The following is a 27,474-nucleotide window of genomic DNA, read 5'->3' on the forward strand; positions in this document are numbered from 1 at the left end:
CCTCATTCATATTTCAGTAAAAGTTGCCTCAATTGACTTTCGTATATATTTTGCAAACTTAGATTAATTTTATCAGAACATCTTTGGTAAAAATTATTGATATGCTTTTATTTCTTTGGAAAATATAATGTATTAGCCAACCTACTGTGGTAAAATCAACTGTGTTTTTCTCAGTAGAGGGACGGTCCATTCTTTTCTTTATTCTTATAAGCAGGGGAGATCAGATACTTCCCCAGCCACAAGGATTCAGAATTACTCATTTGAATGGAGGATATAATCTCAAACTTCTTTCTGAAGCTAGTAAATATCATCTTAGTCTAAATTAGTTCTGTCTAGAGATAATTCAACAAATGACGTTTCTTATAACTGGATTTCACCTTCTTTTCTAGTGAAAGTGCCTTTTAAAATGTATGGAGTAGTGAAATGAGCAGATCAAGGAATTTAAAGACATAGGGAAAATAAGAAAGTGGTAAGAATTTACCAAAGCCATGAGCTCACTGTCTTTTTCTTGACATATTTGATTAGTTTGTAGAACTGAATACCTTCACAACTTAGAGTAATAGAAAAACTACCTCTCCACTTTTGTTGTTGTTGTTGCTTGTTTGTTTGTTCTCAGAATTTGGCTTCATTTTGTAGGAGAGAAATAATTCGGAGCCATTTTGAGACAGAAGTAGGAGTTCTGTCAAGTCAATACTGCATTACAGTTTGGTCCATTGAAGAAGCCATGCCTGAGATATAAAAGATGCTTCTACACTTTACCCGCTTTATGTTTACTTCCTCTCCCCTTTTCTTTCATCAACTCTATTGGGTTAAAACACCACATACCGCTTTCTCTAAATGACTCCCTGTGTCTGGAGTTTGGTTAGAATTTTATGTCCTAAACCAAACTTGTGGCTATACTACTCGTGCCCTGCCATAATACTTGACATAATACAAAATATAAAGTCATAGGAAAAACTTCTGGATGCCACCCCAAACCATGACATATTCAATTTAGAATCTCCTGAATGTCAAGATGACAGATGGCACACAATCTGTATGGATCCAGCTCTTGAGCAGCAGAAGCACATAATTGCAAAGCCTACGCTGATTAAAAGATACAAACACCATTTCAAGTTGTCTGTATCAGAATCACAATGTTTGTTTAAAGCTGATCCTTCACTAGGAAAAAAAGCCAGTTTGGTTAAATTGAAGAGAATGTGGTAAGCTGTCAATTCTGAATAGCCACTCCATGAAAACGAGTTAATACATGTTGTTAGAAAGATGAAGGGGAGGAGTATTTACTGACACAGCACTCTTCAATCTCTCCATTTTGATTACAAAAGCAGGCCTTACAATATTGATTTCACATAATATGCATTATTTGCCAAATTTTAAATTTGTCCTAATTAGATAATAACATGTACTGGTGTTAGTCTTTCCCATAGATGTCATTTTTCTTGCGCTTCATTTCCTCAAAGTCAAACTCGAATCCTGTAATCTTCTTATAGATGTTTTTAATGTCATCACAATTGTCTCAAAGTGAGTGGTAGGGTTGTATGCACGGGAAATAAAGATCTGGCTTTCTGTTCCCAAGTCTTTCGGTACCAGGAGGCCACTGATACTAACAAATTCCCATCTAGTTGGCTCCAAGAGCTCCAAAGATGATATGACTTCCTTCTCAGGCTCCTTGGTTTCCACAGTTGTAGTAACTATGGCAATATACTTCTCTTGTGTTGCTACATTGTGCGCAGAGGAGATCGTGCAAACACAGATATCTGACTTTCTACTGACTTGGTTCTGTGGAATAATGATCTGGCAGGAGTTGACATCACTGGTGTTCTTGATGGAGTGGCTGAGGATGCAAATAACTCTGATGACCTGGCCCACTTTTTCTAGCTGATCTTTTACATAGCTAGGGTCACAGATGAGCTGCTTACAGTGAGCAATTTCTCCTTCGGATTTTATACCAATTACTTTTCCATCCTGCACAATGATTTCTTCAATTGGCTTATTCAGCATATAGATACCTCCATAAATAGCACTTAGCCTTGCAAACAGCCTTGTGGCAGTTCTCCAAGGCCATAGAGTGGATAAAGGTATGGACTTTTGACATATCTTGCCAAAGATTCACTGTCATGTTTAATTCTATTAATGGTTTCACAACATGGTTGATCTAAGTAGTCATCAGTTCTGTAAAGTGCAAGAGCATGACCAGTAAAATCTATAACATCTTGGCCCAAATCAAATTTCTTATACACCTCTCACATTGTGGTCTTCTTAGGATCAATTCCCTCTAAAGTTCTCGGATCTTTTTCATCTAAGTTGGCAACATAAACTAGGAATTTCCTGAAGTGACGTTTCTTAAACAGTCCTATAAAGCTAGATGTCAGGGCTTCTGTTTCAGTGGAAGGAACCTTGTAGATTTGTCCACACTTATAGACAAAGCTCCTTTCAGTCGCTAAAATCCAGATAGTGAGTTATCTCTGTATAAAGCAGCATTTAACCAGCTGACCATTAGCCACAAGGAACTTGGGAATCAAGTCAACATTCCCGTCTCTTCCTCTCCCCATTGACGGTGACGGTGGTCCTGGTATTTTAAATATTTTGTATACATCTTCCAGTAGTGTTATAGAGGCACTCTCTCCTCCATTGTAAGGGTTTCAATCCATATGAAGAACTTTCTTGCCCTTCACTGATGTTACACCTGAAAGGATACATTCCATCAGGCCAATGCCCAGCACAATCACATCATACTCCTCATTCATGGTGGGTGGGGCAGGTGTGTATGCAGGACCCAAGAAAGGAAAAGGCGCACGGACTCTGTGACCTCCCTACGAGGCTGTGAGGTGCTCTCTGGCACAAGGGAAAAGGGAAGAGTACTCTCCACTTTTTTTTTTCTTTTCTTTTCTTTTTTTTTCTGAGATGGAGTCTCACTCTGTCACCCAGGCTAGAGTGCAGTGGCACGATTTCAGCTCATTGCAACCTCTGCTTCCTGGGTTCAAGCAATTCTCCTGCCTCAGCCTCCCAAGTAGCTGGGACTACAGGCTTGCGCCACTATGCCCAGCTAATTTTTGTATTTTTAGCAGAGATGGAGTTTCACCATGTTGGCCAGGATGGTCTCGATCTCTTGACCTCGTGATCCACCTGCCTCGGCGTCCCAAAGTGTTGGGATTACAGGCGTGAGCTACCATGCCCACTCCTCTCCACTTTTTAAGGAAATATTATTTCTAGTGAAGTTTACACTGGATCTTCAATTTTATGAAAATCATCTAATTTAAAAATATCATTTTCAATACTTTTTCTTTGACTTCATTTTCCTAAGTATGTATTTCCCCTGCTTGAATATGGCTTAAATATATTATTTTATTTCCATAGTTTGAAGGATATTGGATTTAACATTATCAACATGTAAATCACTGCTCTGCCACTTACTCAGTTGAGTAAAATGGGAATAATAATGTCTACCATGTGAAACTGCAAAAAGGGTTACTGATATGATGTACGGGAGATCCCTAGCACACACAGTATCTGGTGGACAGCTGTCTTTCATAACTATGTGTTAAACTGGAAAATCAAGTCAAGTAATCTTTGATTTATTTTTACAAAGAATATGAAACAAGATAGCATAATTAATGATAGAGACAGGGCTTCAACCCAGCCCCTCTGTTGTTTCAACCACCTTTTCAGGCCCATAGGTACAAAGCTAAAAAATAAAATACAAGCAAATAAAACAGATAACACACAAACATTTTTTTCCTTATTCCTTAAAACATATTTCTCTTTGGCTGCACATTCATTCTGATGCAAGTTTCTCTGTAGAGAGTTGTTGTCCAGCGTTTATTGTGTGTATGGCTGGTTAAAAATGAATGTAAAATTCTCAGCTCTTGCAAACCAACTGCAAAGACAAAGAATGACAGCCAAATGGGGAGGATAGGTGTCCCAAGAGAGCATCTCACAGAATCATTAACCAATATGCCCTGCAGTATCAGAATCTATTGATGTTGGTTCTACGCTGAGCTCTACTGCCATTTTCTATTTATTTTGACAAGAAGTGAAACCATCAGGAATGTGCTGATTCATTGCCCGTTTGATAGGAGATCATGGGGCACAGGGGACAGTTTGGTGAGTAGGCTTCACACTGTGCTGTGTTTTTCCCAGAAGGTTTGGTTTATCATTAAGAAGCAGGGAAATGTGGCAGAAAAACAAAAACAAAAACAAAACAAAAACCATGGCCTTGATTATAAGACACTTTTTTTCTTTTTCTTTTTCTTTCTTTTTTTGAGACGGAGTCTCTCTCTGTCCCCCGGGCTGGAGTGCAGTGGCGCGATCTCGACTCACTGCAAGCTCCGCCTCTCGGGTTCACGCCATTCTCCTGCCTCAGCCTCCCGAGTAGCTGGGACTACAGGTGCCCATCACCACGCCCAGCTATTTTTTTGCATTTTTAGTAGAAATGGAGTTTCACTGTGTTAGCCAGGATGGTCTCGATCTCCTGACCTCGTGATCCACCCGCCTCGGCCTCCCAAAGTGCTGGGATTACAGACGTGAGCCACCGCACCTGGCCCGAATACGTTTGTTCTTAATCATTGCCATAATCTCCAATTTCTGCCTTCCTTAGCATTATAAGCATAATCATGATAAAATATTATGATTTCCTAGACCAATAGCGTCCTTCTGACTTCTTTTCCTTTCTCCAGAGTCCAGATAAACTGCCTCGGTTCCCTTTTCTTCTTACCCTCTGCCTAAGGCATCCTAGGAATGTTTATCTTGGCTCTACCTTTATCCTGTACTTCTGCTTTCCTGTAAGGCAACTAGTCCTACCTGTGAAGCACCATTTTTCATTCTCAGTACATTGTTGACTACGCATATCAAAGAACTATATGATAAAGTACACCATGATTTTATTACTAGTATGGTTTCCGATTGTGTTCTAGCCACACATCATTAGTTCTGCTATTAAGAAAACTAGTACCATTCATTTCCAAGACAAATAGGTGTCCCTACCTAAGGCATTGAGAGATAAGGCCATGCATATTCATAAGGAAAATTTTCTGCTCCCAAAGATTTAACTGATTTTTTTCTTTAAGCTTCTATAGTAAAAATAACCAGAGGTTGAGGCAATAAGATCAAGCCCAGAATCACATCATTCCTGACTGTGAAAAACAGACCTTTGGTATCTATATAACCCAAGAACATGGCTTGGTTTCATATGTGAACTGAGAATATTAATATTTATATAGTAGTCATAAAAACAAAATGATATCACTTGCATATAATTCGATGATGTTCAACACTGTATCTTGCATATGGTAAGTGCTTAGTGCACAGTTTTCTTTCCCCTAAGATAGTGCATCTCAAGTGATGTTTGTTTCATAAAATTGGAGAAGGGAATTTAAGTCATTTTATTGTTTCATATATGAAGTATTTGAGCTTTGTGTTCCAAATACATCATTGGTAAGACCTATCCTTTGTGCAAGGAACCCTGAAAGATTAACTTAAGAGGACCTTACTTTAGCAATGAATTCCCATAGACAGATGGCACCGCTGATGGATCACTGTATATGCCACTAAGTCCCACTTTGGTCAGGAGAGTTCATTACAGAAGGCTCACTCTCACCCATTCTGCTGTTTGCTGCACATTCAGACTTCTAAGATTATTCAATGCTTTCTCATTTTAATTAAAGTAATTTCATCCAAATGAAGCCATATAGTATGTCCAATTTTACAATGTGCTGATATTTTGCAACTACATGCAACATTTGTGTTTATATTACATTTGTACACCTATTTCTTTGTGTTTTGATTGCAAATTAAAAGGTGAGCTTGGAAAGATGACATTAAATTTTGGTAATGAATATATGCAGTTATATCAAGTTCAGCTAGTTCATCTTATAAATAAACTACTTTTAAGCAGAAATCCAGACAATCTTTCATGGGAGCATTTCAGAGGTAAATGTGTAGTCCCTCTCTGCACCTCTGCCTCCTTCCGTCTCCAGCATGCAGCCCCCAGGCAGCTGTCCTGACAGATGTCTACTCCACAAGGGCTAGGCTGGACTTTGGGCATAAAATAACTTAAAAGAGGGTACAGCTAGACCCTAGCTGTTCTCCAAATCAAAGTTTCACCAAAAACAGGTATTGGATTAGGAGATATGAGAACCATTTTCCACCCCTAAGCCAAAACTGCCCATTTTAGAATGTTATCACTTCTGTATATAAGTCGCTATAGACTTTTCTAGCTAGCACTTTCTGTGGCTACTTAATGAAAACACCCAAGGGACCCAGAAAGTTATTCTTTATTGTTCCTTAAAACAAGGGGATGCTGGGAAGGATATTTAAACTCCTCAGAGAAAACAAATGGACAGTGCTGCTGTCTCTCCTTCCCACCCCCACCCCCAAATCCCTTTTATTTTTTTCTTTCTGTGAACCAGGTCACATGATGATCAACTCTGTGGTTGGAAGTCAGGAATCTTCAAAGGAGTGGGATGATTCTGCAAGAACTCCCACATTCTTAGTGATTGCACAGTACAGTCTGATCAACCCTCATGAAAAGGACAGCTGCTTCATCTCAATAAACCCATCGTCATAAATCACACGATGGAATATTACAAAGCAATGACAAGGAATGAACAACGGGCCATAAAACCACATGAGTAAAGTTCAAAAACATTCTGTGGAGTTGAAAAGTACATGGTGTAGGAGTCAATTTATGAAATTCAAGAACATGTAGAGCATGGTATGACAGAAGTCAGCATAATGAATACTTCTGCTGTGAAGATTGACTGGGGAAAAGGATGGAAAGACTTTCTGAGTGACAGAAATAGTTTGTATCTTTATCTCATTGACAGTCAAGTAGCTAAAAATTGACCTGGATGCACACTTCAGATTTCCACATTGCACTGTATTTACATTACACTTCAATTTTTAAAGGCAAAGGAAAGAAGATGGTGACCCCTGTGGTAGTAGTGGATGTTTCTCAGTGGTCCGAATTCTAGAGATTTTCCTGGCATTAGGAAAAAAATGCAGGATTTTTAACATATATGGCCAAGAGAAGTTGAAAAACATAGCTAAAATGTGCTTAAAAACAAAACAACACAAAACATTAGCATAGGTTTTATACGTCCTAGTTCCTCTCCCTCTCCTTCTCTTTCTCTCTTTTGTTCAAATGCTGGAAGTGAACAACAATTGTTTTGATAATAAAATAACTACACAGTGTCAACAATGTTTCCTTCATTGAGTTTTGAGGCTACAGCAATGACAAGAAAAAATGGACTTTCGTGTTAAGAATCTCACCATCTAAAAGGGAGTTATAGCATCTTTTATAATATTAAGTTGCATTTGCTGACTGCTATCTATTTACACTCAACTATACACTTACAAGGTTCTACCTGCTTTTTTGTATTAACTATTTTAACACTCACAACCAACATTGAAGGAGTTAAATATCTTGCCTCAAATCAAAGAATTAATAAATGGTAAAGGCAATATTTGAAGCAGACAGTGTATTTCTGGAGACTATTCTCTCAACCACTACATGGTATTAACTTTCAACCATGCTATGAGATAAACAAAGAAGTTCTCTCCTGGTTTGACTTCTGTGGCATCTGTTTCTTTTCTTTTTTTTTTTTTAACCTTTCCCCTTCTCTTCTCTACTTTTTACTTTCCTCTCCTGATTCACTTTCATCTGCCTGCCTGTTGAATATCAATGTTCCACAGTTTATTTCCTCGGCCTTAGTTTCTTCAAATTCTGGAATTCCATCCAGAAAGAAACATCATTTATTGCCAGTTTCAGTCACCATATGTCTTGCTTTCTGGGGAACACATCTACCTGCATTTCCAGAGGCAATTTCAACTTATCTGGTCTGTCATTTAACTCTATATCTTTCTTCCAAAGCTTGTTTCTCCTACCACGAAAGTTGGACCTTCCACTCAACTTGAAGTCTTGTCGGCACCTTTGACCAGCTTTACACCCTAGTCCTCCACAACAAATGCACAGTGACCTCCTGTCTCTCATACCCTTCCCCTCCACTCCACTAACATTACCTTGGCTCAGCTCTCATCTCTTACATGAATTGTAACATCCCCCAGTTTCACCCATCCAAATACGTTTCCACACTGTGGAGAACACACAGGAAGCTTTCTAAATTTCAAATGTGTTCACTCTACTCCCTTGCTTTGAAACCTACATTTCCCACAGGATAAAGTCCACATTTTATGGCATGAAAACCTTTGCCATCGTGCCCAGATGTTAATGGTGGAAGTGCCAGCCTAGGCAAACCTAGGCAGGTGCACTAGGTTGGAAACCGTGTCAGAAGCAATGTAGGAATGAGGATTAAAGCCACAGGTAAAGTCAGGTCAGAGGTCTTTGGAAAGTCTTTATGAAAATGGATGAGGTGGGGGCTTGGTACTGATACTTTGAAATGTTTACTTGCATCGTTCGTCATTCTCAGGAAAAGCAGCAACCTGCAGCTGGGTTCTAAATAAGATTTCCAGTTTTGTCCAGTCCATCCCAGATGCACCCAGGTGCTCTCTTCCTTCAGAGGAAAGAAATATCTAGTCCATCAATCACTGCCCCCCTTCCAATATTCTAGGGTATGCCCTATTTTCCCATTGGTTCTTGGTTTAGGCTACTTCTTTCCCCTGCCCTTGGCTTCCTTTCTGTCAGGAGAATTGGCTCACCAAATTCCACTTTTCCTACTGTGATTTTATTATAAAGATAGAAAAAGCTAAGTGTTCATGTTCCCAGCCTTCAGTGTAGCTTCTGACGGTCACGTAACATAAATGTGCTCAGTCCAGCATTCACAGAACTCTGCTGCTGCCTCTCTTTCTATTCCTTCTTCCTGCTTGGAATGCAGATGTGATGTTAGAATTGGATCAGAGAAATTGTGACTCTGGGGCCATGAACCCACCCACTTCACTCAGAGTTATGGGAAGCTTAATGTGAATGTGCTACATCGACCCTGGCTCAGCTGCCTCTGGGCTCCCTGGGAAGTGAGGGAAATACAGCCATATTTGTTAAGGGGAAAGTTGGAGTCGCTCTCAGCTCCACACAGGTGAAAGCATTATTAACTGATACAGCCTTTTTCATTAATAAATTATAAGGAAGGCATAATTGTCCTTACTTCACAGACATCTCATAGAATAGAAAAGCTAAGTAAACTGGTTTATCTTGGAACAAGATTGGAAACTTGTTATCTGAAACTAAAGAGGTCATTTTCCACTCTAAGGTCAGTCCCAGTGTGAAGACCAGCAGTTGTTTTTGTTCTCTCTTTTGGAGATAAGGAAATTGTGGCACACAGAAGCTTTGAGTCTTGCAAGTACCATAAACCATGTTCTTTCTCTGCCTCTCTTCTTAATCTACTTATTTGCTGTACCATTCTACTCAACAGAGCCAATCAGAATAAAGTCTTTGTCACTCTTTTAAGTCAAGAATCTATCTTAGATATCAGTGGGAATATTTTATTAAAAATACAGCACTAACAGTTATAGATTTTATCTATCTTTGAGGATTCTTTTGTGTATTATTTCTAAGGTATCAAAGAATAATGGGCCATTTCCCTAAAGGATATTTAGTATTTATTCTACTGTAAAAATTGCTAACACTGTTATTAAATATATCAGAAAATGTTTCCCTGTTTGACCACTGTTTTTGAATTGTGGCCATAGAATCATTAATTAGTTTTTATTTAGGTACTCAATATTTTATAATCTGTTCACTGAGCATGATAAAGTAATTAAAATGAATTAGACTGAGAAGCTACAGAGCAACAGATGTTAATACCAATTGTAAATGACTGAAAAAAGCTGAGGAGCAATCTGAGGAATTAAAGACGATTCTTTGATATGCATTTAGGATATGACACTTCTATAACCTCATTGAAGGGGATTCCACTCCTTTATGCAAACGTGTCATTAAGAAGAGACCCCCTCGTCTCTGGAAGCCTCCAAGATCTCAATACTTCTCTGCATCCACATTTATTTTCCTTTTTTGACTCTAGTATTCCTGTCTCTGTGACATCCTATTGTTTCCCAATTTAATTTCCATCTTGAATACTATTTCCTGATTTGATGTCTCATCTCTGCTGCTGATCCCCTGGATTCATGACTGCAGCTGATGCAAAAGCTCTCATCTCTTATCTGGAATTAGAACAGGCACTCAAGCTCCTGCTGGGATCAGAGAGTGGGCCTTCTGTTACATACTGGAGACTAGAACAAGCAGGGATCTTGCCCTATGCTGACAGAGATCACATTTATTTTTAAATTTTGTGTTTGTATGTTTGTGATTCCATTTTATTCCCATTTCTTTAAGGACATATCTGCTAGCCATGAATTCACTTAGTTTTCTTTGACTGAGAAAGCCTTCATTATTTCTTTTTCACTTTTGCAGAATATTTTTGCTCTATATATGACAGATTTTTGTGTTTATCTTTCTGTTTTATCTTTCTACACTTTAAGTATGCCATGCCGTTGTCTCTTTGCTTGCATAATTTATGATGAGATGTCTGCTGTAATTCTTATCCTTGTTCCTCTGTGACTAGCATGATTTTTTTTTTCCCACTTTCTTTGGAGATTTGCTTTTTGTCCTGGCTTCAGGGGAGTTTCAATAGGATATGGGGTGTGTGTTTGTGTGTGTGTGTGTGTTTTCAGTATTAATTCTGTTTTTTTTCCTCTAAACTCCTTAGGCCTGTAGTTTGGTTTATTGGTTTTAGAGAATTCTCAGTCATTATTTCTTCAATTTTTTTAATACTCCCTTCTCCTTTTCTTATTCTCAGAATGCAACTATGCATATGTTACACTATTTGATTGTGTCCCACAGTGTTGGGATGTTCTATTAGTGTTCCGGTTTTGTTTTTCATTTTTTTTCTCTTTGCTTCCAGTTTAGTAAGTTTCTATAAACCTATGTTTAAGTTTACTGATTCTTTCCTCAGCCATGTCCAGTCTACTAATGAGTCCATCAAAGGAATTTGTCATTTCCATTGCTATATTTTTATTTCCAGTATTTCAATTTGATTTTTTCTTATAATTTCCATCTCTCTATTCAAATTATCCACCTGGCACTGAGTGTTGTCATTTTGTCTAGCATTTCCATTGAAGCCATTAACATGTTAAGCAGAGTTTTCTTTTTCAAATTCCTTGTCTGATAATTCCAACCTCTGTGTCATGGCTCTGTCTAGTTCTAACAATTGCTTTGTCAGTTTGAATGACTTTTTTTCTTGCTTTTTAATATTCCTTATAATTTTTTGGTTATAGCTAGACATGAAAAGAACAGCAGATATTAGATGAATTTTATATGTTGGGAGAAAAGCACAAGTTTCCTTGTGTGAGGCCTTAAATGTAGAAACGGATGTTAATCTGGTCAGAAGACAAGCTGCATTTGAAACTGTTTGTGCCATGGGCACCAGCGCTTTCTGGCCACTCCATTGGTGCCCTTTTTTGGCTCCCACTTGACTGAGTCTCCCCATGTGCCTCTTCACAGTTGTATTCCACTGCTACTTTTACTGTTGTTTTTTACAGTGGTGGTGGTCCTGGCTAAGAATAAGGTTATCTGATGTCCACATTTAGCTAAAGATTTTGGCAGGTATCAAAACCTAAGTCCTGGACATGTAGCCTTCACAGCTATTCCTGTCCCTTTTCCTGGGATAAAAATTCTTCCTCATCTTATTGCTCCTCTTCTTTTTCCCAAAGTGCAGTGGTTTTGAAGCCTTTTCTCCTGCAGATTGAGACTTTGGTTGCTTAGGGGAAACTGAGATTATGCTTCTGGTTAGAGATTTGGTGGTGATCTCTATTTCCATCTTTCAGTTTAATAAATTAAACCAGTGTCTCAGGGTTAACTTTGATAATTTCCCCTCCAGATTAAGCCTTTTATCCATGAAGTACATAGTTGGAAATAGTCTGGGTAGATTTGGCAGTGGCTGCTTCTTCCACCACCCCCAGCCAGCACTACAGTGTGTGTGGGGAAAGGAGTGAGGGATGAACTTTTTCTAGGTTCTTCCTTGTTCCCCTTTGTAAATGTTGGGTGAGTTCCTGGACAAAAAGCTCACAAGAGAGTGGAACTCTCTCCTAGGAATACAGCCCTTGGAAGCTTTACATTCTCATACTAGCCCACCCGCAGCCTCCAAAAGTTCTATACAATTTTTAATTTTTGATTGGCTTATATAATATACAGTGGCTCCTGTTTCAGATGAGAAAATGCTGAGGCCTTCTCTCCAGATGTCAGGATGTCACTTTTCCCTATGATATAGTTTGGATGTTTGACCCCTTAAATTTTCATGTTGAAATGTGATCTCCAGTTTTGAAGTAGGGTTTAGTGAGGACAGTTTGGGTCATGGGAGCAGATCCTTAATGGATGGCTTGGTGCTGTCATCACAATAATGAGTGAGTTCTCACTGTAGTAGTTCATGTGAGATCTGTTTGTTTAAAAGGGACTGGAACCTCCCGTATTCTCTCTCTCTCTTTTTTTTTTTTTTTTTTTTTTTTTTTGTTGTTGTTGTTGTTGAGACAGAGTTTTGCTCTTGTTGCCCAGGCTGGAGTACAACGGTATGATCTCAGCTCACTGCAACTTCTGTCTCCCTGGTTCAAGTGATTCTCCTGCCTCAGTCTCCCAAGTAGCGGAGATTACAGTCATGCACCACCATGCTAGGCAGGGTGGCTCACGTCTGTAATCCCAGCACTTTGGGAGGCTGAGGGGGGCGGATCCCTTAGGTCAGGAGTTTGAGACCAGCCTGACAAACATGGTGAAACCCTGCCTCTACTAAAAACACAAAATTAGCCCCTTTTCTCTTGCTCCCTCTCTTGACACATGACAATGGCTCCCCTTCACCTTCTGCCATGATTGTAAGCTTCCTGAGGCCCTCATCAGAAGCAGATCACCACACTTCCCATGCAGCCTGCAGAAGTATGAGCCAAAATATACCAACTAACTTTATAAATTACCCAGTCTCAAGTATTCCTTCATAGCAATGCAGACTAACAAACGCTACAAACTCAGTTTTCTGATGGGTCCAAGAAAAGTCATTGATTTTCATTTTGCTCAGATTTCTTGTTGCTGTGGGGCAGATATAACGACTTCCCAGGTGTTTACATGTCTGAGCTGAAACTGGAGTCCTTATATCAGTTGTAAAAATAAATACTCTACTTAATGTTATTCCATTTTACATTCAACGCAATCAAGAAAATTAAATTCTTATACAAGGAGCCTGACCGTGTTCCCATTGGAAAGAGTTTTATCTAGTAATTTCACTCTACGTAGGTGACTAAATCACATGGGGACAAAGTGGGTGGGCTTATGCTGCACAGTGAATTAGTAAAAGAGCTTCAGATGAGCTGGATTTACATGGACTATTCCTATAACTTACAGCTTGGACACTTTTAGGCCAAACAAAGACTACAACTCATATTCCACTTTCAAGTTGTTATATTTTCCACAAATCAATTACTATTTAAATAATCATCTGCATATAAAATTGTTTACTTTAGTCCTCTCAAAATAGATAATTTGAAGCTAAAATACGAATTGTCATCCTCTGTAATTTAGAGAGCATTTTATATGACAATTAAATGCTGAGCATGGTTAGATGCTTTTGAGAATACACTGTACCATCCTGGTGGCTTATGAACTTTAGGGGAGAATGACGCATAAATATGAGACAATATCAAGAACTAAGAGATTCATAGAAGTGCTAAGTGCAGGCCCATTATGGAACATATCAGCTTAGAGGCCAGACACTGAAATAATGGGATTATGATAGGTAAGAGTGTCCAGTCCAGGCCAGGTTATTTTAGAGGAATCATGAGAAGAGCCCACTCTGTCCTGGAGCCTACATGGGTGGAATTTTTCTGAAACGTTTCAAATAAAAGTAAAATAAGCAATCTATCAATTGCCATTAAGTAACAGAAAATTTCTTTATATTATTGCAAAAATATATCATTAGAGCTGGAATTTATTAGGTGACCTATAATACTGGTGTTTCTGGTCAGGTATCCTGGCCAACCCCCAGTCTGCTTTTCTAACATGTAACATTAGCAGAGACCATCTTTTATCCGGATCGGTGAAGCCTCCCAAAAGAGACTGCAAGGTGAACAGCAGCCAAAAATCAGTGCTGTGGAAAAATGTGAGCTTCTACCTCACATGCCTCCTTTCCTGTTTCCTGCAGTGTTCAGAGATGGCTACTCAAGGTCATGGTTACCCTCACACACAGATTCTGAAGGCTACTCTTGGCTACAATTCAGGTAATGTCCAACAGGGCAAAGTGAGAGACTAGTTTCTTGTCAATAATGATAACCTTTTTTAATACCTAACACCAAAATAGCAATCAATACCATATTGGACTTACTCACTCGCTGGGAATGTTCAGCTAGCTAAAGAGGGTCTGGAATGAAGATTCAGAACAGTTTCAGGAACATATTTATTGGAGTGGCATTCAAATTATAAAACATTGTAAGTATTTGGAGGAGAAAACTTCAAGTTGTGTGTGTGTGTGTTTGTGTGTGTGTATTGGAATTGAGGGAACATTAGAAATTCCTAACTTAGTAATTAAGCTTCTTATTTTCACTGAAAAAGGAAATCTCAGCCTTATAATTTTCAGCAGATCTAACCCCTAATTTAAATTCTTTGTCTACTTTTCTTCATTTTTTTTTTTTTTTGATGAATGCCAGCCAAATCAATAGCACCCAAGCCAATCTCACTGGTAATGTTCTTAAAGGAAATATATACCCAGAATACTTGCCAGGTGTGACCTAAACAGCTACTATATGCATATTATTTCCAGATTCTTAATGTGTCCCTAGCCCAGAGAGAGGGCTACTTTAGCCTTGTTACAGCTTATATCAAGGCCCAGTCTCAGAAATATTTCTTCATCTCAGAAATACTTTCATGACTCTGATTCTATGAGGAAAGACATCATGCAACATTCAGCCATTGTCAATATCACTTTTTTCTCTTTTTCTTTAACTTACGCAATGATGTTCATAAATATCCATTTTCAATGTATCTATTGATCCATGAATACATTTCTGAAAGGTCATAGAAACTTGAAACTAACTTCTAAGGCTTTAGAACTTTCTTCTTTGCAAAGAACCAAATCTTGTTTATTTTTCATTCACATTAGATATTATAACACAGTCACATGAAATAAGGCAAAATGAGATGAAAAACAGTGTGCTAGTTACTATCATTCTATCATTTAATACTCAGCATAACTCTAGCACATAGGCTATGCTATTTATTATTTCAAAATGAGGAGACAATTTCAAGTAGATTTAGTACATTGAAGTCACATGGTAAAGAGCAGAGGATTTGGGATTTATATGAAGATCTGTTAGCCTTAGAGCAGGGTATTCAGATTTTGCCTCCCTGGGCCACATTCTAAGAAGAAGAATTGTCTTGGGCCACATATAAAATACACTAATCATAGCTAATGACCTTTTAAAAAATTGCAAAAATGTCATAACATTTTTAAGAAATTTACGAATCTGTGTTGGGCCGCATTCAAAGCTGTCCTGGCCCACATGCGGCCCGCGGGTTGTAGGTTGGACAAGCTTGCCTTAGAGCCTACATATGTGAAGTAAATTATATTCCATTAAAATCTTAAAGGAGTTTATCATAACCACCAGGAAAAATATTTCTGAAGAATCATATTTTCATAGATAAAACACTTAGTGCCATAGCAAGACCTGCTCATGATGACTGGACACTTCAGAGGCAAAGGAAACAAACCTTGGTGTAGCCTTGTGCCCTTTCAGAATGAGCCTTTCCACCCTCTTCTGCTGGAAAAACTTCCACTCAAGCTTAACATCTCACTAAAGCATTACCTTTCCCCTGAAGACAGACAGGTGGTGGCTCTTTCCTCCGTGTCCTCAGGATTAGGACTGCTTGTAGAATATTTCTGCACCCCCAACACCTAGCTCAGATACTAGAACACAAAAGAAATGTGGTAAGTATGTGAAAGAAGAAAAAAAGTGAGATGCTGATCACTGCAAGCCTTGACAACAGTAGCTATATGCCATGACATCCATTTGTCAACAATTTATTTTCCTATTATTTTCTTATTTAAAATCCCCCCGTGTTAATGAGAAGCACTTCAGTTAAGTGCTTAATAAACAAGCAATTACTAGATAGACATTAAGGGCCTGCTGTATTATTGCCTGTAACATAAAGGGATAGTGAGAGGTACAAATAAAACCCCAACATTTATACATCATCTTAAGGTATTAGAGAGTATTTTATAATATAGGCATTACTTGTGAAGCAATTGCGCACTTTGCTAATTGACTTGGGGTGATGGATGAAAGATTAGCATAAATAACCCCTTTTTGAAGTAAACTAACATTAGCAAGGAAGACACATGGCACTGGATTTTGACTAATTTGATCAAGAAACCATCTTCCTTTGTTCATTTATATATAAGTTTGCTAATTTGCCCAAACTAAGCTCAAGTCTAGAAAACAGTACTTCATAGTTGCAAGTAAACCTTGTTTCATTTTGCTTCACAGCTGAGTGTCTTTTCTTCTACTCAGGTGACCAGTTAATCCTGACAGAAGCTCCCAACCCTCTGTAATTCAGCCCTGTCATCCTTGTGACGTGGATTACCTTTCTGGCTACAAATTGAATCATGGTGGCTCATCACAGTGTTGTTCTCCAAGCCTGAAAGGTATCCTCTGAACAGACAGCATGCCAACCCATGTAACTCTTGCCTTCTTCCCCCACCTCTCATTAGGGTATTGCACAGAGATTGGACTGGAAGTCAGACAGATGTGGGCTGAAGCCCTGGCTCCCCTAACTGTGGAATGGTGCTGTTTTCTCAGTCTCTCTGGTCCTCAATTTCTCTTTATAAAATCGGTGGACAGTGGGAGCATATAATAATCTCAAGTACTAAAAAAGTTTTAACTTCTTCTAAGCTCCTAGTAATTGCTTTTATTTCTCTTACAACATTTTAATTTTTATCAAAATAACACATGTATGGAATTCAAAATGGAAACAAAACTAAAAAAGCAAAAAGACTTTTTCCATTCCACTTTTCCCAATGCCCAGGACAGTCTCTGATCAACCTTCAGAAAATCTCAAATTAGACTGTTACTTGGATAGCAAACAATGAAGAAGCTTGAAAGAAAGAGAAAAGTAAAAATATAAGGTAAGGTGGTAATTTAAGAAATGCATATAAGAAGTAATTTAACTCAAAATATATTCCACTACTCAGAAGCAGATAATATACATTTTATCCTAGAAATGTAACATAGGACATTGCTCTAATCCAAAACTACCCTGGGAAAATGAAAGGAGGTGGTGAGTGTGTGTGTGTTCAACAATGGTATCCTCATTTTGCATAGCAGCAAGTCAACAGACAATTCTTAAAACTGAAAAACAGGGCCAGGCACAGTGGTTCATGCCTGTAATCCAAGCACTTTGGGAAGCTGAGGTGGGTGGATCACCTGAGGTGAGGAGTTCGAAACCAGCCTGACCAACATGGCAAAACCCTGTCTCTACTAAACATACAAACATTAATTGGGCATGGTGGCCAGTGCCGGTAATCTTAGCTACTCGGGAGGCTGAGGCAGGAGAATTGCTTGAACCCAGGAGGCGGAGGTTGCAGTGAGCCGAGATCATGCCATTGCACTCCAGCCTGAGCAACAGAGCGAGACTGCATCTCAAAAAACAAACAAAAAAACCCCAAAAATCTGAAAAACAAGAAATTATGACATAAGCCAATTGTTTGAGAAATACAGGTGGACATCATACTCAGGAGAAAAACGATTAAGTGATTGTCCCTAGCAAACTAATGTAACCACAAATAAAAAAGTAAAATTACCTAGTTTTTCAAAGCTGTTTATCACGTTACAGCAGCTGTGCCCAACTGGTCAACTCTTTTCTCTCAAAGTCTTTATGTTTTTGTGTCTTTGCTGAATTGTTTAATTCTTTGCTGACGCTTTCTAGTTCTTGTTTTGTTTTGGTTTTTTTTGCTGTGTACAGTCATTCCTCTGTATCCATGGGTGATTGATTGGTTCCAGGACCCCTCTTGAATATCAACATATGAGGATGCTCAAGATTCTGACAAAAAATGGTGTAGTATTTGCATATAACTTATGCACATCTTCCTGTATACTTTAAATCATCTCTAGGTTACTTAGAATACCTAATACAATGTAAATAGTTGTTATACTATACTGGTTTCTTATTTGTATTATTTTTTATCATATTGCTGTTTATTATTTTTTAATATTTTTCATCTGTGGTTGGTTGCTTGTTGGAGCATTTTCAATTCACCTGCCTTAAAATCTTTGTTAGATAATTTTAACATTTGGTTCACCTTAAAGTTGGTATATATTGATTATCTTTTTTTCATTCAGGTTGAGATATCCAAATTTCCTTTTTGTATGGGGACCCAAGTCATATAAGATGATGGGCCCAACTTACTCCAGTATTCTCATACAGTCACATTCTGAAGTTCTGAGGATCAAGACTGCAACACAGAAATCTGAAAGGAGGAACACAATTCAATTCCTAACAGCAGTATAAATGGATCCCCTCTTTAGTATGATTTTTAGTCTTTATAGGAAACATTCTCATTATTTCTCAGTTATTTTTGGCATAATGAATGAAGTTTCTTCTGAATGTGGCAAGAAGTGTGAACCACTTGGCTGCTCAAGCACAAATGGGGATTTGCAGGGAGAAGCTGGAGCTGTGGTCTCCATTTTCCTAAGAATGGTGCCAAGAATAAAAAGCAATGAAGGGTTTGTGATAAAAGAGTAAATAGTATAAAGATGTTCAAACACTTCTAAGTAATAAATCTGTATTAAAATGAATATTTGTATTTCCTTAATTTCATTAATAATGAAACAAATGAAGAAAATTACCCATATGTTGAGTTCATACAATTTTTAAAAAAACACATATTTTGTTTTATTTTATTTTAAAACTTACTTGTATTTATTTATTTTTAAAGGCAAGGTCTCACTATGTTGCCCAGGATGGTCTTGAATTCCTGGGCTGAAGTGATTCTTCTACCTCAGTCTCTCAGATAGCTGGGACTACAAACATGTGCCCGGCAAAGATATACAATGTTTTCTACCAATTCTTCTCTATCCCTTCTTCCTGATAGAATACAAGCTTGAAGGCTAGAAGTGCGATGGTCCTCAGCTCATATTAAATTGACAAACATTCCTGAAGTAGTAGTCATAGGCTTAGCTCTTGGCTAAAACAAAAAACAAAAGCAGAAACAGCAGCACATGCGTGTGTGTTATATTTATTAACTGTGCAGTTTTAAAAGGTAGAGTTTTCTAATTAGTTGAAAAATTTCTTACTATATCAACAATACAAATGTGTTTAGAATTCATATTATGTCATTGTTATCATAATTGGACCTCAGGAATGTAAACAGAAATGTATTTGGGAGAGGTGCATATCGCTGCTGACCCTGTTGGGCTATTACATTCTTTTAGACTAGAAAATGTACAGGTGACACTAAGCCAGTGGCAGAGAAATTGGAAGATTTGTCGAGTGATGTGACCCTACTCAATTCTTCATAATTTTTCTAGCAGCTCTCACATGATTTTTAAAATTTAAAGTCCAGTTTTCACTACCAGATAATTTTGATTGACACTGGAGTGACAACGTCTGTTTTCTCAATGACACCTACTAGTTCTTACTCATTACTTGTCACTGGCATGAAGGGCAAGCAACTTAGTTAAACTGTTCATAGGCCTTACAAAGCTTGTCTTTTATTTTTATATGGAGGGGAAAAACAATCCTGGAGTGAAAATATGCCTTAATTTAAAGACGAATTAAGTGTTATAAATGGCTCATAAGCACAAACCTCCTGAATTGTTCTAACGCAAGAGGAGCAAATAAAAGAACCACATGAAATCCCCACCTTAATCATTTTATTTTATGACAAATATCTTGCTTGAATTCCTGCATTTTCTTATATGCCAAATAATTTCCAGCTTGAAAAATAACTAGAAGCCATAAAATCATTTACTGTTGTATTATTTAATTAGTCATTTTACAACTCTTGTATTTCCCAAATCCAATATCCCTAATTTGTTTGTGTTTTAAGTTATTTAAACTTCACAGCCATACAAGCAGATGTATCAGGTAAGCATGTGAGATGGTATGTTGAATATATTACCATACAGTATTTCTTTATGCAGAATTACACACGGCAAATTCTCAGGTGCAGTGACCAAACAATCAAATAAGATGCAAGTACTCTGGGAACCACCAAGTTTGGACAGAGGATTGTAAGCTACAAAATTAGGAAACGTAGGAGAATATTTACTTTACACAGAGGGAACAGAATGAGTATAAGCGCCAAAGCAAGTATAGCTTCTGGGAACGAGCTTATAGCTAGAGCTCAAACGAAAGGGAAGGGAGAAAGCCAGGCTGCAGAGGTGACTCCATGACTGATGCCATAGTTTCTCTTTCCCCAGGAGCATAAACAAGCAGCTGTGAGGAGCTGGGGATAATAATCTCACCATAAAATTCAGAGGAGATTCGGGATTGGATATGTATTTAGGGAAGAGTAACTAAAATAGACAAAAAATGAGGACTAGAATTTAGGATGGGGGAAAGACTTAAAAAAGACTAAGGGAAGAATAAGAGGTTTTAGAAAGAGATGTGACCCATTGAACAACTGGGTCACCTAAAACACATCCATCTAAGGCATCCATAATGTTGATCTGAAATAAAAGTCTAAGGCAAAATTAGCATAAGTAAAGAATTTGTTTCGGCTAAATTTGAAGAGTGTAACCCGGGAAACACATATCCAAACTACGTCAGAGAAGTGCTTTCAGTTGGGGAGGTTACAAGCAGATTTTTAAGGACAAAACGAAGAGGTATACCAAGGTGGTCTCAGCCTGTTCATCCAGAAATACCACTGGTCAACAGAAAGGAGCTAATAGATGATTGGCTAAAGGCTACAGCACTTCTTGGAATAGTCATTATCAGTTTGTGATGAACCCAGCTCCTGGAATTCTTATAAGTAAAAAGGTACAGGAATTTCAGGGGAGTAACTGTGGCATCATGACCACCCTATTTGGTCATTGTAATTTAGTTATCCTCATTTGTTGGGTTTTGTTTTCAATAAGCACGACCAGTGAGAACCTCCCCTTTTGTTTGATCCAACCTTACAGAATAGCTTATTTTCCACACAGCCTTGACTCTGTAAAGTTTAGACGATCTTGGAGACAATTAGTAGACTGCTCTTTAAACCTTCCTCTAGTTGTCTGTATATCCCACCTTATGCAGAAATGGTGGTCAAAATGGTAGCTAATTTGGGTGAGAAAATAAAACTTTCTCCATGCCCAACACCCTCCACACACACTGGAGTTCAACAGTAAAGGTAGAAGGAGCAAAAGGGAATCAGCAATGAAAAATAAATAACCTCTCTGAGAAAAGTAGAGCCCTTTACTTTCCTCCCACAGAGAAGCGGCCATGGACATATCTTTTCAGGTGTGTCAAAAGAGTCTGTTCCTGTGGTTACCTGAATAACAAAGACCTAGGCAGAAATCATTGAGTTGTAGATACAAACACTCTCAGACTAGCCAGACAATTGCAGGAGGACTGGGGAAGGAAGAATAAGATAGTATCTCCGGAACTTAAGGAGAAGATCTCTTGAGAAGCAGATGCCAATAACTAGAGGGAAACCACCTCAGGCTGAAAGGGTAGATAACAGTTTCCATCGTCTCTGGTCAATCATTGTTGTTTCTCTCTAGGAGTCTGCTTTATTATTTTTTCTTAGAAGCATGGCCTTCTCAGCTTACCTTTCACTTATTTCAGATATGGCTACCCAGATTAAATTTTACATGAGCATTTCACTCGGGGACCCCAAAGAGAATAAGGAGGGGCTCTGGGACTCAAGTTTACCTCATAGAAGAAGGGATCTGAGTGGCCCAACCTGGATGAAGTGACTTTTCTAATCAGTTGTCTTTAGGATTTTTAAAATTATTATAAACAGGGGTCTAAGTGTTCATGGATAGTGTGGTGACTATACAAGCAAATTCCAAGAGCAAGACTGTCTCATATGAAAGGTTGCATTTCTTAGCAAGAACCAGGTCTCTAGCAAAGAGCAAACATTCAGTAAATTGTTTCTGAATCTATTAATAAATGATAAGAAAAGGCAAGGGAAATCAACATCCTCACTGCATGCCTTCAGACGTGTGTTTCCTATCAGATATGGGTATTCCAACAGAAACTGGAAAAAAGAAAATACAATGCATTCACTGGACAGAAATATTGTGGACGGGGGGCAAGCATTGGGACAGTGGAGAACAAAATTATTCTTGAGGTCCCCATTAATCAAAATATTTGTGGCATCCAGAAGCTTGAATCTTTAAGGACAAATATGAATCTTTACCTATCTTCTTTTACTCTTCTCTCCTTTCTCCTAAACTAATTCTAATATATACATTTACTTTTAAAATTTCATAAAGCCTATCTAATTGGGAATTTAGGTCTCCTTGTGGACACCAGAAGGATATAAATGATTAGGGGAAATCCCACCAAACAGAAAGGGCAAGAAGATGTATGAATGAGTAGTAAGCTCAAGAACAACCCATCAGTCCTCTTCTTTATTTTACCCCCAAACCAAAACTTAGGGATGAAGCTTCACGAAGCTCTCTTTGGTGAAGGAGAGAGGCCTGTTCCGTTGCCAAGGAGTGCGAAGCTGCACATTGGCTTTGGGATGACACTGGGTATAAAATTTATCACTTGTGATATCCCTGTGTGATCTTCTACACACATTGTTTAGCTTCTCCAAGACTTTTCTTTGGAAAGCCCACATAAAACAGAAAAAAGAAATGCCACCTTTTAAACTATCTATTTAACTATATTGTGCTCCCATGTTTCCAAGGTTGGGGTATTGGAAGAGTTGGTGAAAGAGCAATATGTCAACATTAACTTGTCTCCAAGCAGGCATGACATTCAATATCAAATGGTCACAACCTCCAACTTTTAATGGATCCTAAATGGGTGCTTCAAAAATACTGTCATTTGGTAATAAAGTCATATACTCGAAGTAACACTTATTTGGCTGAATTTCCAGAGACTGGAGAGAAGGTTAAGATCCAGGTGGTTGCTATGACAAGAGCATGATGACTTATTCATCGAACACTTTGTTGATGTCAGTATGGTATAGCCCTTCAGCTCGTGGTTTTAAAAAGCAAAGGGAGGGCGGTTGCGGGAGGGAGCTGGGCAGGCGCTGTGGGCTGGGCCCCTCCTCTGGCTCCTGCACCACCGCCTCTTTCCGGGCTCAGCCGGCTCCCGCAGTCCCTGCAATGCCGCTCTGTGCCCACCGTCCTGAGAGCCCGCGCGGCACTGGCGTGAGCCTCGGCGGGCGCGCGCGGGGCCATGGTCGTTGCTCCCTGACCGGCGCGCGCGGTGCCCTGGTCGTTGCTCCCTGACTGGCCGCGGCCGCCTCCAGGAAGCGGAAAAGCAAGGGGCGGACGAGCTGGGCCGCCGCGCCCCCATGCTCGCCGCGCTGCTCTTTGACCTCGCCGGGTGTGAAGAAGATGCGCAGCTCCACGCAGCAGGACCCGCGCCGCCGGGACCCCCAGGACGACGTGTACCTGGACATCACCGATCGCCTTCGTTTTGCCATTCTCTACAGCAGACCAAAGAGTGCATCAAATGTACATTATTTCAGCATAGATAATGAACTCGAATATGAGAACTTCTCCGAAGACTTTGGACCACTCAATCTGGCAATGGTTTACAGATATTGTTGCAAGATAAATAAGAAATTAAAGTCCATTACAATGTTAAGGAAGAAAATTGTTCATTTTACTGGCTCTGATCAGAGAAAACAAGCAAATGCTGCCTTCCTTGTTGGATGCTACATGGTTATATACTTGGGGAGAACCCCAGAAGCAGCATATAGAATATTAATCTTTGGAGATACACCCTATATTCCTTTCAGAGATGCTGCCTACGGAAGCTGCAATTTCTACATTACACTTCTTGACTGTTTTCATGCAGTAAAGAAGGCAATGCAGTATGGCTTCCTTAATTTCAACTCATTTAACCTTGATGAATATGAACACTATGAAAAAGCAGAAAACGGAGATTTAAATTGGATAATACCAGACCGATTTATTGCCTTCTGTGGACCTCATTCAAGAGCCAGACTTGAAAGTGGTTACCACCAACATTCTCCCGAGACTTATATTCAATATTTTAAGAATCACAATGTTACTACCATTATTCGTCTGAATAAAAGGATGTATGATGCCAAACGCTTTACGGATGCTGGCTTCGATCACCATGATCTTTTCTTTGCGGATGGCAGCACCCCTACTGATGCCATTGTCAAAAGATTTCTGGATATCTGTGAAAATGCTGAGGGTGCCATTGCAGTACACTGTAAAGCTGGCCTTGGTCGCACGGGCACTCTGATAGCCTGCTACATCATGAAGCATTACAGGATGACAGCAGCCGAGACCATTGCGTGGGTAAGGATCTGCAGACCTGGCTTGGTGATTGGGCCTCAGCAGCAGTTTTTGGCGATGAAGCAAACAAGCCTCTGGCTGGAAGGGGACTATTTTCGTCAGAAGTTAAAGGGGCAGGAGAATGGACAACACAGAGCAGCCTTCTCCAAACTTCTCTCTGGTGTTGATGACATTTCCATAAATGGGGTCGAGAATCAAGACCAGCAAGAACCCAAACCTTACAGTGATGATGACGAAATCAATGGAGTGACACAAGGTGATAGACGTCGGGCCCTGAAAAGGCGAAGACAATCAAAAACAAACGATATTCTTCTCCCATCTCCCCTGGCTGTGCTGACCTTTACACTGTGTAGTGTTGTCATCTGGTGGATTGTTTGTGACTACATTCTTCCCATCCTGCTATTCTGACTCGAAGATTTCAGAACATAGTAGCCATCAGGACCCCCTGACAGATAGCTGCTTCTCTCCATTTCAAGGACTAAAATGGTTTTGCATTAAGTAAAAACCTGTGACCAGAACTGAAGGAAGACTCTAGGAACTGAAAACTGCAACAGAAATTAGCACAATTTGAAAACAAAACAAAATTGCAAAAGACTTAGTTGCTTTCCACCTAAGAAGCTAATCAATGGAGAAAATGTCCACTGGGGTTTCAGTAATGAACTTTTGAGTTTGGGTGCAAGCAAATGTACCGAGACCAGCTCAGTCAGGGAGACCCTTACCCAGTGGCGCTAGAGGAATTAAAGACACACACACAGAAATACAGAGGTGTAAAGTGGGAAATCAGGGGTCTCACAGCCTTCAGAGCTGAGAGCCCTGAACAGAGATTTACCCACATATTGATTAACAGCAAACCAGTCATTAGCATTGTTTCTATAGATATTAAATTAACTAAAAGTATCCCTTATGGGAAACGAAGGGATGGGCCGAATTAAAGGCATATGTTGGGCTAGATAACTGTGGCAGGAGCACGTCCTTAAGGCACAGATCGCTCATGCTATTGTTTGTGGCTTAAGAATGCCTTTAAGCAGTTTTCCACTCTGGGCTAGGTGGGCCAGGTGTTCCTTGCCCTCATTCCGGTAAACCCACACCCTTCCAGCGTGGGCATTAGGGCCATTATGAACATGATACTGTGCTGCAGAGATTTTGTTTATGGCCAGTTTTGGGGTCAGTTTATGGCTGGATTTTGGGGGGCTTGCTCCCAAAAAGAATGACTCAAAGAAAGGCCCAGCTCTCAAGCTGAACGACAAAAATGCTGTTGTAAATTTAGTCTCAGGTGTAAATACCCAAGCCCTCTGGTACCCAGGCAGCTGGCTGGTCTGTGGTGCATGTGTGTCCTTGTGATGGCAAGCATTGTAGTTGCTGGCCTTCAGAAGAATTGAGGATCTGATGGAGGTTTTTTATGTATTTATTTTCTGTTCAGCTTGCGACCCTGTGTCAAAATTTGTAAAGATACAAAAGGCCTTACTGAAATGGTACTTTCTGTAATTTGATACTATTTGGCTTTATCATCTTCACTTGACTGTTTGTAATACTGTAGTAATATTAACTCTGATAAGTACCCAAGCTGCTTGTCTTCCACCAAAGAGTGCTTTATTAACAAGAATCTGTGAAAACCACATTTAAACACTGTTGCATGTTGTAATACCAGGTGATACCTTGGTAACCTGAAGCTTGCAAGAGAATATTAATGGTAGCTTTAGAAGACTCAGAAGGAGAAACTGACTTCAGAGTTGGAAGATGTTGCAAGTCATTCCTTTTTCTGTCCTTTAGGGACTGAAGAACTGGGAGGTTGCCCATTGTTTGGTTGCCAGTCATACAAATTAAAATCATATTTCCTTCCATGCATGGAAAAAACACACTATTGGTTTTTCGCCTTGGAAACAGCAATCCCAAATAATGTCGGCTTTAAAAAAAAAGTTACCGCTTTTTTAGAATCCTTCTCTGTAACATTGGATTTTTTTTTCCTTATGAGATCAGCCTAAGGCCGTTGATAAGGCCTGTGATCTCAGTAACAAGGATCTGCTTCTGAATCTCACTGCTGCCTTTGGCTAGGGAACACGACTAGTAACTCTGCAGAGTGCCTTCTCCCGCAACCCTACTGGAACACAGCAGAGTCTGTGCCATGAAGAAATTAGAGAAACAGAATTGTTTTGCTGCTAAAAAAAAAAAAAAAAAAAAATGGGGCCCAAAATAAAAGAATATTTAGTACTCACCTCAGTTCCTTCCATAAGAAGTGGGTGGTTTAATGATTGTTAACCCATTTTTGCCTGTGCTGGGAGCATGGAGGGCTGAGATGTTGACAGGCAGTGGGAAACAAATGCCCTCCTAAGTCACAAGGCGTGCGCCAGATCAGGAAGCAACTCCATTTTAAGAAGCTGCCTTTTTCAGAAAACTGTAAGAAATCAAAGCAGTTGGAATAAACAAGTTAAAGTCTTTAATGCAAAAAGTAATTGAAAGGCAGTGCCTCCATTTTGGTGTACTTTCTTGGAAGAAAGTATGAAATTGACCGGCATCAGGAGAGACGGAAGATGCTGTATTCTCAGCCAAACAAGTGACTCTTTCCCTGCCAAGCACTACGGGGTGGGGTCAGGCTAGCTTTTAAACACTGGGGACTGGATCACAGAAAAACAGTGGTTTTCTGTCCCTGGAAATGAATAGGCACAAAGACCCACTTGGCTGTGGGAAGACCACTCTTCAATAAGATTTTGGTGGGAGGAGGAACATTCCTTTTGCTATTTTAAGCTGAGACAATACAAATATTTAAACTGTGCCATGCATAAAGCATTGAATTGTCAGGGCACTTCTTCTTCCCCTTACCCTTTTTAAGGCCATCCCCTTCATAAATAATAATCCAGGTAGTTGTGAAAATTGTGCTTCCATCTGATTCCTTCTTAGTTTGGCTTTTCATCCCATCAGAACAAGTAAATGTGGGTGCCACAGCTTTTGTGAGTACTGTCTCCCTCACGGTGAACAAGCCTCCTGGTGTTTCGTCCGAGAAAGGGAAGGGTGTTGGCGGAACCACAGTCCTTTTTCATTTTATAAACTGCCTCTTCATGTTGC

The 27,474-nt window shown here is 39.3% G+C and overlaps 1 protein-coding gene and 1 pseudogene across 1 annotated transcript; one reads left to right on the top strand and one right to left on the bottom strand.

Moving 5' to 3' along the window:
• Nucleotides 1–1,411: 1,411 nt before the first annotated feature.
• On the bottom strand, nucleotides 1,412–2,747 carry LOC107976064 (rab GDP dissociation inhibitor beta-like; annotated as a pseudogene).
• A 20,366-nt stretch (nucleotides 2,748–23,113) lies between these two features.
• Nucleotides 23,114–26,270, top strand: LOC740571 (dual specificity protein phosphatase CDC14C). The gene has a single exon (XM_024357831.3). The coding sequence runs from the start codon at nucleotides 23,479–23,481 to the stop codon at nucleotides 24,820–24,822; it is 1,344 nt and encodes a 447-aa protein (XP_024213599.2). The 5' UTR covers nucleotides 23,114–23,478; the 3' UTR covers nucleotides 24,823–26,270.
• Nucleotides 26,271–27,474: the final 1,204 nt, after the last annotated feature.

This window comes from Pan troglodytes, chromosome 6, assembly GCF_028858775.2.
Source record: "Pan troglodytes isolate AG18354 chromosome 6, NHGRI_mPanTro3-v2.0_pri, whole genome shotgun sequence".
Taxonomy (NCBI): Eukaryota; Metazoa; Chordata; class Mammalia; order Primates; family Hominidae; genus Pan; species Pan troglodytes.